The 12,758-nt window shown below is 42.0% G+C and overlaps 3 protein-coding genes across 3 annotated transcripts; 1 reads left to right on the forward strand and 2 right to left on the reverse strand.

The window, feature by feature from the left end:
* Window positions 1–1,861: 1,861 nt before the first annotated feature.
* PHALS_09365 (Armadillo-type fold) lies at window positions 1,862–7,349 on the forward strand (the record flags this gene model as incomplete). The annotated part of the gene is made up of 3 exons (XM_024724850.1): window positions 1,862–2,009; window positions 2,077–6,313; window positions 6,392–7,349. The coding sequence occupies 3 exons, from the start codon at window positions 1,862–1,864 to the stop codon at window positions 7,347–7,349; spliced, it is 5,343 nt and encodes a 1,780-aa protein (XP_024575685.1).
* A 1,000-nt stretch (window positions 7,350–8,349) lies between these two features.
* PHALS_09366 (myb-like dna-binding) lies at window positions 8,350–9,293 on the reverse strand (the record flags this gene model as incomplete). The annotated part of the gene is made up of 2 exons (XM_024724851.1): window positions 8,350–9,031; window positions 9,088–9,293. The coding sequence occupies 2 exons, from the start codon at window positions 9,291–9,293 to the stop codon at window positions 8,350–8,352; spliced, it is 888 nt and encodes a 295-aa protein (XP_024575686.1).
* Window positions 9,294–10,349: 1,056 nt separating this feature from the next.
* On the reverse strand, window positions 10,350–11,756 carry PHALS_09367 (conserved hypothetical protein; the record flags this gene model as incomplete). The annotated part of the gene is made up of 1 exon (XM_024724852.1): window positions 10,350–11,756. The coding sequence occupies one exon, from the start codon at window positions 11,754–11,756 to the stop codon at window positions 10,350–10,352; it is 1,407 nt and encodes a 468-aa protein (XP_024575687.1).
* Between the last annotated feature and the right edge of the window lie 1,002 nt (window positions 11,757–12,758).

Genomic DNA, 12,758 nt, shown 5'->3' on the forward strand with positions numbered 1-12,758 from the left:
TGAGGCTTTCCTGTCACTGCTTCCAAAGAACTGAACAGTAAACATTAACGACCTTATAACACGTGTCCTCTGGGCTATTGATGGCGTCCCATTGAAATACTGTTGGAGGTGTCTTACCAGCGCATTCTCTTCTTATGACTGGTAAGCACCTCAAGGTACGCAATTACCGAGTCTGGGTATTGGACTAACAATCTAATCTCCAAAGCTAGCAATGGGCAGGACATTTCCAGGCATGTCGTTTTGTCCCGGGAACAGGTAATCAACAACATTGTTTATCATTATAGAAGTTTCGTCCTGAACCGGTCGTGTGATCGACTCCAAGTACAGTCGCCATGCAAGTTGCACAAACGGAGTCCGATGTTCTTTAAAAAAACCTCAGAGGTTGTGCCCCACACTGATCCCAAAAGCGAAGCCGGAAGCATCTAATAAAATCGTGAACTTGGTTGCTCTGCTATTTTAAGATTGGCTTGAATTCATTTTAACGAATGCTAAATAGATCCAACAATAAACTATCCTTGTTTTTTTATCAGCTCACATGTGCAAGGGAGCTTCTCTTTAAGGAGTCCCATCATCTTCATTGTTATCACTAATTTGGTATTTTGAAAACTCACATTCTTCGAAGGTGTAGGTTATATACAATCGCATCCGTACAATTGCAGAACGTATGAGTGAGTATACATGCGACGAGCAATCAACGATCTAATCGATAAAGGTCACTTTGTAAAAGCTTCTACTTTCAGGATGCGTGTTGACTAGCACACAAAGGATTGGCCTGCCCACGATTTAAGAGCCTTATACTTTTTTTAATGCAGGCCATATGGGTTATACAGTGCACAATATCAAACATACAATGCATGGCGTAAAGCTAGTAACTGACGTGTCCCAGGTGTTGAAGTGCTATCACCTTCACGTAAAGCGAGTACTTATCATCCCTCTTCATCACGGTAATTCACATTGATACCTTTGAGCTTCACGAAAGAATAGTGTAATGTGTACGTTTACCATGATTTGATACGCAATCCGCAACGGGATTATCGTGAGTGGAAGTATCGACTTAACGAGTCTGCGTTTACATATGAACGGACGGTGGGTTCGTAATCTCCATCCAGTGGCGGAAACGAGAGCTCTTTCGGGAGCAAAAGTGACATATTGTGCTCATATCGATACTGAAACGTACCCTTTACTATCAAAATATCCCATGCGTAGCCTCAGCACGTGTCCCACTACCACCCCCCCTTACAAAGTTCTTTTGGACCGAGTGTAATTGATACTAGTACTTAGTTTGCGCTTAGTTATAAATCTTTAAAGTGTACGTTCGCCTCAGTAGTGCACGTACCCCATTTCATATACTATGCGCAACGGAATAACTCTGGCATCTTGCACAGTAGAAGCTTTCAGCTCGTAGAATCCAAGCTAGCACAACAGCTTGGCTCAACGACCGTCTCTACCAATAATATGAAATGGAGATCATGAATAACTCAACGACAGCAACCGTTGGGCTCATGATGTAAATAGTTTAATAGCTAAATGTACTGTTCTGTGATGATTATTAAAGCTGTGTATCAATAACGTTGCCATAACACGGTGACTGGCGCAACAGCTAATCAACAAGTTACGCCAGCTGTCTAAGTTCATCCGTAAGCTAAGATCGCGTCTTACTTGTAATTTTTCGCTTGGCTCGGGTGGTTAGGCTATTATATAACTCGCGCCGTTCGAGTTGTGCTTTTCGTGTCATACGTCGACACTGATGTGTTGAAAAAGAGAAATCTACAAAGCAAATCGCCAAAATACATGTTTGACGAATTCTAACAAATAAATGGGATAGCTGATTGGCTAATTAATGTGAAAATTTGATAAATACATGACGGGTGGAAAACCGACTGTGGCTGCGCTCCTTGAGACGCTTCGACAAGCATCAAGTACTGTGGTTGCCCTTCGTATCATTGATGAGGCAATTCACCTTCTCGTTGCCACCTTTTCACTTGCAGAAGCGCAAAATCTCGTCTTTGGTGCGTCCAAATGTGTCAACTCTACCACTTTATTAGTCATCCTCTCTGCTGCGTTTTGTCACTGTAGGATTGCAGCAATGTATCAAAACTCATCGTCACTCTATCGAATTGACTGAAAGCTTGCACGAGAAACTACAACAAGCTGCAGCTATTTGCAATGAACCAGTCAGTAAAGCTGAGTTTCTTGGTTTCGTACTCTTCCAGCAATGTGTTTCCTTACTTAAGACTCATGAAGTGTCTGCTTTGCGTGCAATATTGTACAAAACCCTGCACACCAACCACAACGTGCTATCTGGTTATTTGGCAGCTCTTACAGCTGCTGATGGACCGATTTTCAGTCCTCAAGTCGACATTGAGCGAGTTAAAAAAACACTAGAGCTCTACTCAACTATCATCAAATCAGTGCTTATCGATTCATTGCAAAGTGATGGCCGTAAGACGAGTGTACTTGCTGCTATGGCTTCGATAACGTGGCAATTTGATGACAATATAACGATCCAGACAGCTGCTACACTGATGCTGGTTGAAGCCTTGGAGCTTGTTCCTCAATCACAGCTCACTCAAGTCGCGTATACAGCGCACGTAGCGTTGGTCGTGGACATTTTGACTTCATTTAGCTTTCAGAGCAAGGAAAATATTATGCTTGCAGCACGAACAGCACGATTTGTTCTGGTATCAGTGCAACTTTTGATTGAAAAAGACGTTGGCGTCTTAGCTCTGTTGCAATATTTAAAGCAGTTGGCACGAAATATACCCGAAGCCCTCTGGTGCTCGGAATTTCTCACTTTGACTGCGTATTTTCTGACAAACCAGTGTAAGACGTTTTTTGAACATCAGTTAATGCTGAAAGTGCTGCATTATATCCTACAGTTTGAACGAAATGAACGTTTGAATCACCTGGAAAGTCGAAGTGTCTATGTGGAGATTCTTGTGCTACCTCTATCCTCGTTGCTCAAGAGTCATGGAAGGGCGGCAACGGAGCTGCTTCAACAGGTGATTGTGATCCAATCGAAAGGCGCTTTTCAATACAAGCAATCGATTTATTCCAATGCGCCTTTGACGGAAAGTGCCGCTCATGCTCGTTTAGCTGTACAGCTGATTAGTGACGAAGAGAGTTGTCAGCGGTGGCTGGACTCATTGTTTTCGTCTGAAGATAGTGCACTTTCGATGACTGTTTCAACTGCAAATAATTGGCTTGCGTTAATTTTAGTGGCATTGCTATCGGATCCACGATCTTCTATTCAGAATTGTGCTGAAAAATGTTTAGAGCGCCAAGTGCGTCAGAGCCCTAAATTTTGGGATTGTCATACAACAAACGCACTCGTGGCAAGTATACTTTTTCTCGTATCTCAACAAAAATCTGTCACTCTCAGATCCGGACAATGGATGACTTCGTGCTTATATTCATTAGCAGGACTAGCGGCTACAACGACGGAAACTATGCGAATCATTCTGCGTCTCATTGATCAGATGAATCACACGGTTAACATGCGCTCGACGGCGATCATGCTCTTGTATCAGGTGTATCTCACAGAATCACGTACTTTTCCAAGGTTGGAAACAATGCTGCTCGAGCCCAGCTCACCTGATGACGATCTTGAGCGTCATATCATTCGAATGTCATTAATAAAACGATTGTGCGAGAAAGATTCGGAAGTGGGTGTGCAGTTTGTCTCTATTATACAAGGATATCTAGAAGACGAGCTGGAATCTGTGGCCTCCATGGCTATGGATGCCATTACGGCCTTGTGTCAAGGTGATTGTTTGGACTTTTATGTTGCATTTAGAATCATTGCTCAAAAGGTGCGCAAGAACAAAATTTGCTGCGCTGACAAGCCATTGTTCCAAGAACGTCTATGCGTATTTTATTCAAATGGTTGTGTAGATTACACTGGTAATGAAAGATATACAATTGAGTTGCTTCGCCAGACGTGGGAGTTTGTCGAAAATGAATTCCCAAATGTACGAAAGGCTGCATACGCAGCGATGAACAAGTTTCCATTGCAAATGGTAGGACTGTGCGTGCCACCTGATAACATTGATGAGCAAGAAGGTGAGGATGGACATCAAACGTTAGAAGAGAAAGTTGAGGAGCAATGCGATAAATTAATGCGTCGACTTGAAAGTGAAAATGATACCGATGTCCGACTTGAGATTGAAACACTGATTTCGAAAGTTATCGAGCACGAGGGAATGAGACTCTCTGTTGTAGCTGGACGAGGACAGCGTAGACGGCAAGATGGCTCTCAACAAATGACTTCAATTGCATTTGTTTCAGCTGCAGCAACTAAAGAGATAAAGACTCTTTTCCCATCGAGTGCAGAAGTACAATCCAAGACATCATCTTATGCGGATGTCAGTGGTTATTTGATGACTTATGAGCCAAAGGCACTAGTTGATATGACACTCGGCAAGCGAAAAGACAAACTTGTGCGTCTTGCGACGAAAAATGTTCAAGAGATACTGGAAACTGTCACCCAGGTACTTAATCGAATGAACCTTCCGTGGGAATCATCTTCTAAGGATGCAAATGATTGGTGTGGGGTATATTTGAGTACTCATGCTTTAATGGAAGGATGGTGGCGATTCATGGCAACGTATTTGTCTGCACTGGACGTATTGACAGAGCTTAAAACACCAGCTGGAGTCGATGACGCGGATGTCGCTTTTCGTGTGTTTACAGAGCAGGTGACTCTTTTGTTGGATTTGTTATTGTGCGAATGTCCAAACAAAATAGGGGGCCAAGTGGCTGCTGGTGCATTGATCGGACAAATGTGTTCCTCAAAACATTGGAAGAATCCACAACTTCGTCAAAAATGCGTCGACATAATTCACGACTTTTCACGAAAACTTGCTTTGTCGATTGAACAATCACGGGTATTTTCAAGCTACGAAAGTGATGATGAAAGCTCAAAGCTCGGAGTTTTACTTGCAATTCAGCTTTCTCTCGGTCGACGAAAGACTGGTTCGAGAGAAGACGATGCCAGCTTTTATCATTTACTTGAAGAGATTCAGAGATTGTTTAAGAATGTATCCATAAGCTCGTCGGACGATCTGGTAGTCGCGTTCGCAGTCTTGGGTTTAAGTCACGTCGCCACTCTCTACATGAATGGGGAAGAGTTAGAATCGTCCAAATTGATCCACTGGAGACAGCATCAGGTAAAATTGATTGCTGACCATATTTTCGAACGATTGTTTGGCAAAATGCAGCACAATTTGCCTGAAGAGACAATCTTTCCTTCGTCTATAGCGATCGAATCAACTACTTTTGAAAGCAGCTTTAACCAAAGTTCACCTCATATTCTTGTGCAATGGGCATCATTTACGGGTTTAGCACGATTAGCTAGCGGATTCTCAAGCATTCAACGTGTTGATTGGCTCAATCACGTGCAAAACTTGCTTATAAGTGTTTGGAAGTCGAATACATCTGCTAATGTGACGGCAATTGCATTAGGACCTGTTTTACTTCATTGTGTGCACCACAACCTGGTTCAGTCAGCAAGTTTAGAGCAATTCGTAGCTGATGCTATTGAACGTGCTGCCACCTCAAACGCTAATAGTCTTGACCGTGGATTTTTAATGATGTCAGTGGCGCACATATTGTGTCGCGTGGATTCTTTTGGAGGATTCCGCAGTGCTACGCAAAAGCAAACGAAATCCGCTATACAACAGATTTCTAAAGGTCTTGAGCACGATAGTATCGCAATGCGATCGTTGATGTTGATGGCTATTGCAAATTTCTTTTACTTACCGTTTGGTATGTCCGGATCCTTTGTTACTGAGCCTTTAAATGTGGAGGGTTGTGTGGAGCTTAAGCTTGATTCGGAGACCGTTTCTATATTGGTTCATGCTGCTCAAGTCGAAAACAATTGTGTATGTAGCCTTTCATATGCCGTCGTTGGCGCGATCGCACGTGCAGCAGAGCGATTTTACGTAGTACAAAAGAAGAAATTGTTTGATGCTGAGATTCGTACTCTTCCGATAAAAAGTATGTCATCCAAGGCACTTCAATGGCTGTGGTCTACAGATCCATCGAGTTTAATTGAATCTGAAAATACGTCAAAAATCCGTAATGCGTCGTCGTTGTTACGCTGCCTGACATCAACAGGCCAAGTACTTCCTTTGCTTGATTTCACCTCTTTTGTCCAAAGCGTGATGTTGAGGTTTTCTTCAGTTGATGTAAGTGTTGCTTGTGTTGAATTTGCTGCGACGCAAGCGAGTTGTGATAAATTGGTAGCAAATGAGTTACTTTCGTTAAGATGGTTTGGAAACGCGGATGCAACGCTTCAAGCTGCTTTAATCATGTGGGTACCGCACGCGGCTACCCGCGTTGAAACAGATATGCTACGTAGACTGCTGACAAAAATCTTTCACTATGTAAGGGATTTATGGTGTCATGACATTTCAAGTAAACGCTGTGTTCTTCTTTTCGACAGTTGGACGGCTATGCTACACAACATTCTCAAACCCAACTCCTGTATCCCAGAGATGTCAATGGATATGGCAAAACAATTTATTCTTGATGATATTGTCAATGAACTTCCATTGGAGCCACATGGTTCTCATCTTATCGAGCAATTTACTTCTCGTGTGTTGTCTGAACTTGACTATGGTGAGCGTGGCTTCGCTGACATTTTCCTCTTGTCGACCAAGTCAGACAGTTTTCTGTGGAGTTGGTGGCAAAAAGGAGTTATCTTTGTCAATCTTGCCAAGTTAAAGCGCTTTACGATATCAAAACGTGAAGCATCACTCGTTTTTCAGTGGATCTTACGTCATAGTTTTAACGAGTGGTCGAATGAGACACTTGTCAATGCATTTTTAGAGCCACTTCTTGCTGAAATGGGTGCACTGATTGCTCAGAACACAAACCCGAATGAGACCGTTTCCTCGCTTCTAGACGTGATTGATGCTTTCAGTCGTGACATCTCTGCTTTCGAATCATCGGTTTACGCGGACGCTGTTAAAGAACGCGCGTTATTTGGTATCATGGTGTATGTTCTCATTTGGAATGTATGTACAATGCATGAGCAGTATCAACTGCTGCAGAATTTGCAATCGGATGTTTTCAAAATGCATTTGAAAACCGAATTACTGCCTTTCGGAGTGATCATGTACGCACATGGCTCAAAAGCTGCATCGGCTGTGGGTGAGAGACTGCTAGCCTTGCTAAACCAGCTAGTTCATCTATCCTCAGATGAGTTAACAGAGTATCTTTCTGCTTTGCACAAGTGTACTCGACAGATGCATGTAGCTGCAGATAAATGGTGTATCTCCAGCACCTTATCTGACACAATCCGAAAGTTGTGGAGTCTTCGTGAAACAAACTCATGGTCTTACTAAATCACGATCTCAACTCTTCTAGTATAATTTGCAGTACTTGTCGTGCTGAGTGGATGAACGTTACAGTTTGCGCTAGGGATTAGATGTTCTCTCCCGTTCTGTAAGCAATTTACGTGCACCACGAACTACTGGATTTGCTGCCAGCTCCTTTGACCATCCTGCTCATTCTTGACGTATTTCAAAGTACTCGGCTCATTAATTTGAGATTTATACTGCCTTAAAAATTTCCACCATCGACCCAGAAGCCACTAACGACGACGTCGTGGGAGATCGTCGAGACAAGCAATATCATAAGGCATCTAAATGAACTGTGATACACTTTGTACGCGTGCACTGGTAATTTACAACCTGGGAATGATACCGTCAAGATAGGGAACGAGACTTACTGACACCTCTAATAAAACGAACTTTACTTATTCGTAGACATCATACAACGTTCACCCCCAGCTCTTTCTTCCTACACCAACGATAAGGATAGAGAAGTCAATTATAAAAAGAAAAGAAATGAGAATACTATTGTTTATTCAATCGAACACTACAATCGCGCAAACGACGTCGCTTTCTCGATCTCAAGGGTTTCATTCCAGGCAAAACTTAATTCATGCTTCCTGCTGAGGGAATCCGTGCTTCCAGTTCTGGTAGCGATACAAGGCAATAGGAATTGACATGCCACCCAACGTAACAAAGAGGGTCAATCCGAGCACAACGCGTTTGGAAAAGTCGCCTTCAAAAACCAAATGCTGATGATGTTCACCTTCGGCAGACATGCGTTTGGCCGACGATGAGATTCCACGGCAGCTTACAGCGCTCATTTTGCTAGCAGTTTGCTTGACGATTTGGCTCAACATTTTACACGACTTGGGAGGAAGAGTAATAACAGTTTCGACATTTTCGTACCTACTATGTTTATTAGGAAAATTTAGGATTTTCGAAAAATGGCAAAATATTTAACTTACTACTTCCTACTGCATAACTTCACCACATAATACTTTCAATAACACTACACAGAATGCCCTATTGATTGCAATAGCGCTGCGTTGGCCAGAATCTCCAGTGATGGATCTTCTTTCTTCAAATTCGACTTAATCGGCAACTGTTCATCATTCAAGTTATTTAAAAGGCGTTTGCCATTTATCACAGGAGCTCGGTCAGACATGAGTTTGGTTCTCCTTGGCTCGATCGTCGTGGCTGTGGAAAGTGGATTGATGACATCGGGCGAGACCAAAGTAGAGATTCCCCACATTGCATTTGCACGATCATGACTTAAAACCGTTGGGGTCCAGCACATTGTACCATGCGAGAAGTCTTGAGCTTTACCAAAAGCAAATGGTGCTTGCAAATTATTCGGATCCAGATTCGAACAATCACCTTTATTCAAGAGTCGCAAATTGGAGATATAGGCACCATCGACACCGAGTGGTAATCTCAAAGAATTCTTTTCATTTGATGCATTGGAAGTATCAAGATACTTGCGTTGCAAATCATTTGACGGACCATTGCGCTTCAGTCGTCGTTTACTAGAGTTCCAGTGGTTTTTAATAGCATTGTCTGTCCTCCCTGGCAGCAGCTTAGCAATCTCTGCCCATTTGTTGCCAAATGTGTCATGTAATTTTTTTAAAGTTCGCTCTTCATCCGGTGTCCACGGCTCTTTTCGAATTGCGGGGTCAAGTTGATTATGCCACCTGTCTAGCTTTTGTAAGTATCCAACTTGTAACCAATCAACAACGTAGGACTTTACCTTTCGCGACACTGCTTGCCATTACGACCAGGAAGCTTCGTGCCAATAACTGTCCAATGACGTGTACCATACTTTTGAACGAGCTTGATCATTAGTAGATCTTCCTTTTCCGTCCATTTGCACACAGGTTTGCGCTCTTTGCGTGTCGAATTCTCCAAATGCTGCTGCGTAAGTTCGCTACGATACGATTGTCGCTGGCTTTGCATTGTATTGTCAAGTTTATCGACGGATCTCACTCTTGGATCTCTTTGTGATCGTCGCTAACTGCCAAAACTTTGACTGGTGCTGAATATGTGCTGAAGCGTTGTATAAGGTTCTAACCGTCAGAACTTCGTCTAAGGATTGGCTAATAATTTGTTTAGAATGATTTACGAGAAGCTCTCACTTTTGTATGGATTCAAGCATCGCAGCTACTCTTGCTTCTTGATCTCTTTCGTATTGGCAATGCCGTCTTTGCATAACTTCAATCGTAGATGCCATCCTAATCTTATCGGTATTTTAATGAAGAGTATCAATTCAGTAAATCAGCTTTATCTTTGAAAGCCACACAGATGGGGAGATAATGGTGACAATATTAGCCATCGCTCTTGCACCTTAGAATACATGAAGTTGCTACCAGCAACAGCAAGTCCAATTTATCAATCGCGTGCTGGAATTATTGAAACTTCCAATTGAGTCTTGGGCAATTTCGGACGTAACGATCAGCTTGTACAGCTTGGCATTTGATAAATTGGCTCAACAAATTTGGATAGCAAACGTTAACGAACTTCACGTGCTGCTCTAATGTGTGGAATTACACAGTGAAGTGCATAATGCCAGTGGTAACGCTGCGCTACTTTATGCATTTCTAAAAAGCCGTGTGAGGTGAGCTCGATGAGTGCCGTATTGTTGGCTAACGTTCTTAGATGCATTCATGAATGTGGATTGGCGAGCATTCTGCTTTTTGATCCGTTCGCGACGATCAGCGATACCAATTAGCAATCAGTATGGTATGTTAGGATTTAAATCCAGACGTTGCAATGCTCTCATAGTATGTTTCGTGAGATGTCGAAAACGAAAATAGGATTCATGCAGAAAAATGGAATATGCACATTGACGCTTATCTGATGCCATCATTGAGTAGGTAGTCTCGTTAACACTAGCTTGAAAGCAAAGCTTCCCGGGATCATCTTGAGTCTGCAACGAGTTGCTCTTGAATAAAATGCTATTTCAGCGATAGTCTTACAGCTATATATCTTAAACATGCAATTGAAATGCGTCTACTAATGATAAGTATCGCAGAGTTGAAGAGTTGCGAGCATTCCAGATTGAACTCCCCAATAATGAAAACGGCGACGTAGTAAGGAAGCAGTAAATTGTTTAGGCAATGGAGTAGAGCCCAAATCGATAAGGCACTCGGAGTAAATGTGATCTTCATCTCCAAACTTTTTTAAAACAGTTCTTGGTAGCCGTGGTGTCATGTGAGTGGGAAAAGCGTTAAACATATTGTTCCATCGTGCCTTAGGCACTTCCTGAAGTCCTTCTGGATACGGATCGAGAAGCGCTTTGCCATTCACGTATAAAATTTCAGGAATATCATCGTCTACAGGCATGTAGTGCAAGATACTTCCACAAAGTGTATTCGGGTGTAATTCCATATCACGGTTTGGAAAGGAGGACACGCCACTAACTCCCCACGGCGAGAAAGCATACGGGGCATGTGCCATTTCAAATGCTAACCAAAATGTTTCCTTGTCACCAAATGAATAGCGAAAACGAAATCGCTCTTCAGTGATAAACCAATACATGATGTCCATAACTTTTGACCCCGCACGCTTTTTATCAATCAGCACAAGAGAGGAATCCATCTCATGACAAGTTTTCCCCGTGTATGCGAAAGATCGTAATACTTGTTGTGATGGAGAATAACCTTTTGTAACGTTAAAACGTTCATAATCAAATGTCGCAAGGAGCTTCTTCAAGTAGTGATCAGTTCCATCCATGCCGTTAACGTGCTCGTGGCAATTCGAGTGGACTCGATCGTAGAAAAATGTTGTACCTGTTGTTTTGTATGGTTTAAGATCTCGTAATTTTGCTGGGTCAGTGATACTGATGTCATCGATATCCATGAGCATCACATGACGTACATCAGTATGATACATAGCCAAAGGTTTAATCCACCAATTGCGAAACGTGTCCGATATTGTTTGGTTAAGTACTCCTTTCGCCACCAAGTCGCCACACACATCCACAAGTTCCAGTCGGTTGTCCACACTTAGCAGTAGATTCCGATGCTGCTCCGAAAGTTCCGAGTTACAATGATACACTTGTACGAGCTCGTGGTTCCCAAGACACCGTAACTCTCGAATGAGTGAGACGCCCATCGCCACCGCTCGATTGTGCATGCTTGTAACAATTCCATACTCTCTTCGAACTCCCCAATCAAAGTTTTCTCCTCGCTGGTAAAAGAGAGACTTTGGATGGAGCATTTTGTTCTCAAAGCTCACATCATGTCGTAAAACAATCTTTTGGTTCACCGATTTTGTAATGAGAAAGTCTTTGCCATCATCCGATAGAAATCTTACGAGCTTATAGACCGCAGCTAACAAAAGTAGTGATAGAATTAAGCGCTGGCTTGTCACCGCCTTTATCACCGAGAGCGTCCAACTTCCGTGACCTTTAGTACCCATTTTTTTAATCCTTGAAACAAGAGAGTACACCCCTTGCTCGCATCGACAATTCTTTAAATAAAACAATCTTGAGACTTGATATCAAGCGCTCACTGAAACGCTCTATCCACATTCAAAGCGACAAGTTTTTCGCACATGCACTATCCCATCGTCATCGCAAGATTTGCACGGCTTGTTAAACATTACAGATCTACATCATATCATAGCGGAGCTTTCAATTCAGATCTACAATACCATGTGGTGATTAATTTTTATTAAGACTTACGACTTTTCTACTCTTCCCATCCCATAAATAGCCTTTCCAACTGTTGCTCTTGACGTACTATCAAATTATTTTTGTCTCATCTGATTTTATTAAAACAAAGATAATCTTCTAGAAATCAAGAAAATTTCTAGATATGAAACATTTTTTGCGATGTCCTTTCGGGGACTAACTTTAAATGGAAAATATCCGAGAAGTTAGTGTCTGTTTTGATACAACCAGTCATGTATTAAATATTAAACAGCCTATTCAAGTAATGGAATGGTCATTAAACTTACTTTGATTAAAGCATATTTACAAGATAAGCACTTAAAGGCATCATTGCCTTGAAACAGTTATCATGAAGTATGATTTTTAAAGATATTTTATCATTCTTGACATATCAAACTGAACTTAAGATGTCATTTCGTCAACAGCTTTCTGGAAGAAGCGACGAGAAATGACGAATGTAACGGGGTGACACATACCCATACCCAAACAAGAATGGATAGGCAATAGTTGATCTTACTATTTATATTTAGTATATTTAGTAAAATCTAAATTTTTAACATCGAGATAAAATATAAATAAAAATCAGTTTTGATTTTAAACCGACGAGTTAATTAGCCTTGGGTTAAGGCTACAATTACTCTTGGAGTAAGCGGATTGCGATCCGCTAAACTCGTAATTGTTCTGAGTATAGAACGAAAGGTCGGTGACCTAACTTACACTTCCTCAAAGCGCAAAGCTACGGCAGCCCC

The sequence above is a fragment of the Plasmopara halstedii genome, assembly GCF_900000015.1.
Source record: "Plasmopara halstedii genome assembly, contig: Scaffold_410, whole genome shotgun sequence".
NCBI lineage: Eukaryota > Oomycota > Peronosporomycetes > Peronosporales > Peronosporaceae > Plasmopara > Plasmopara halstedii.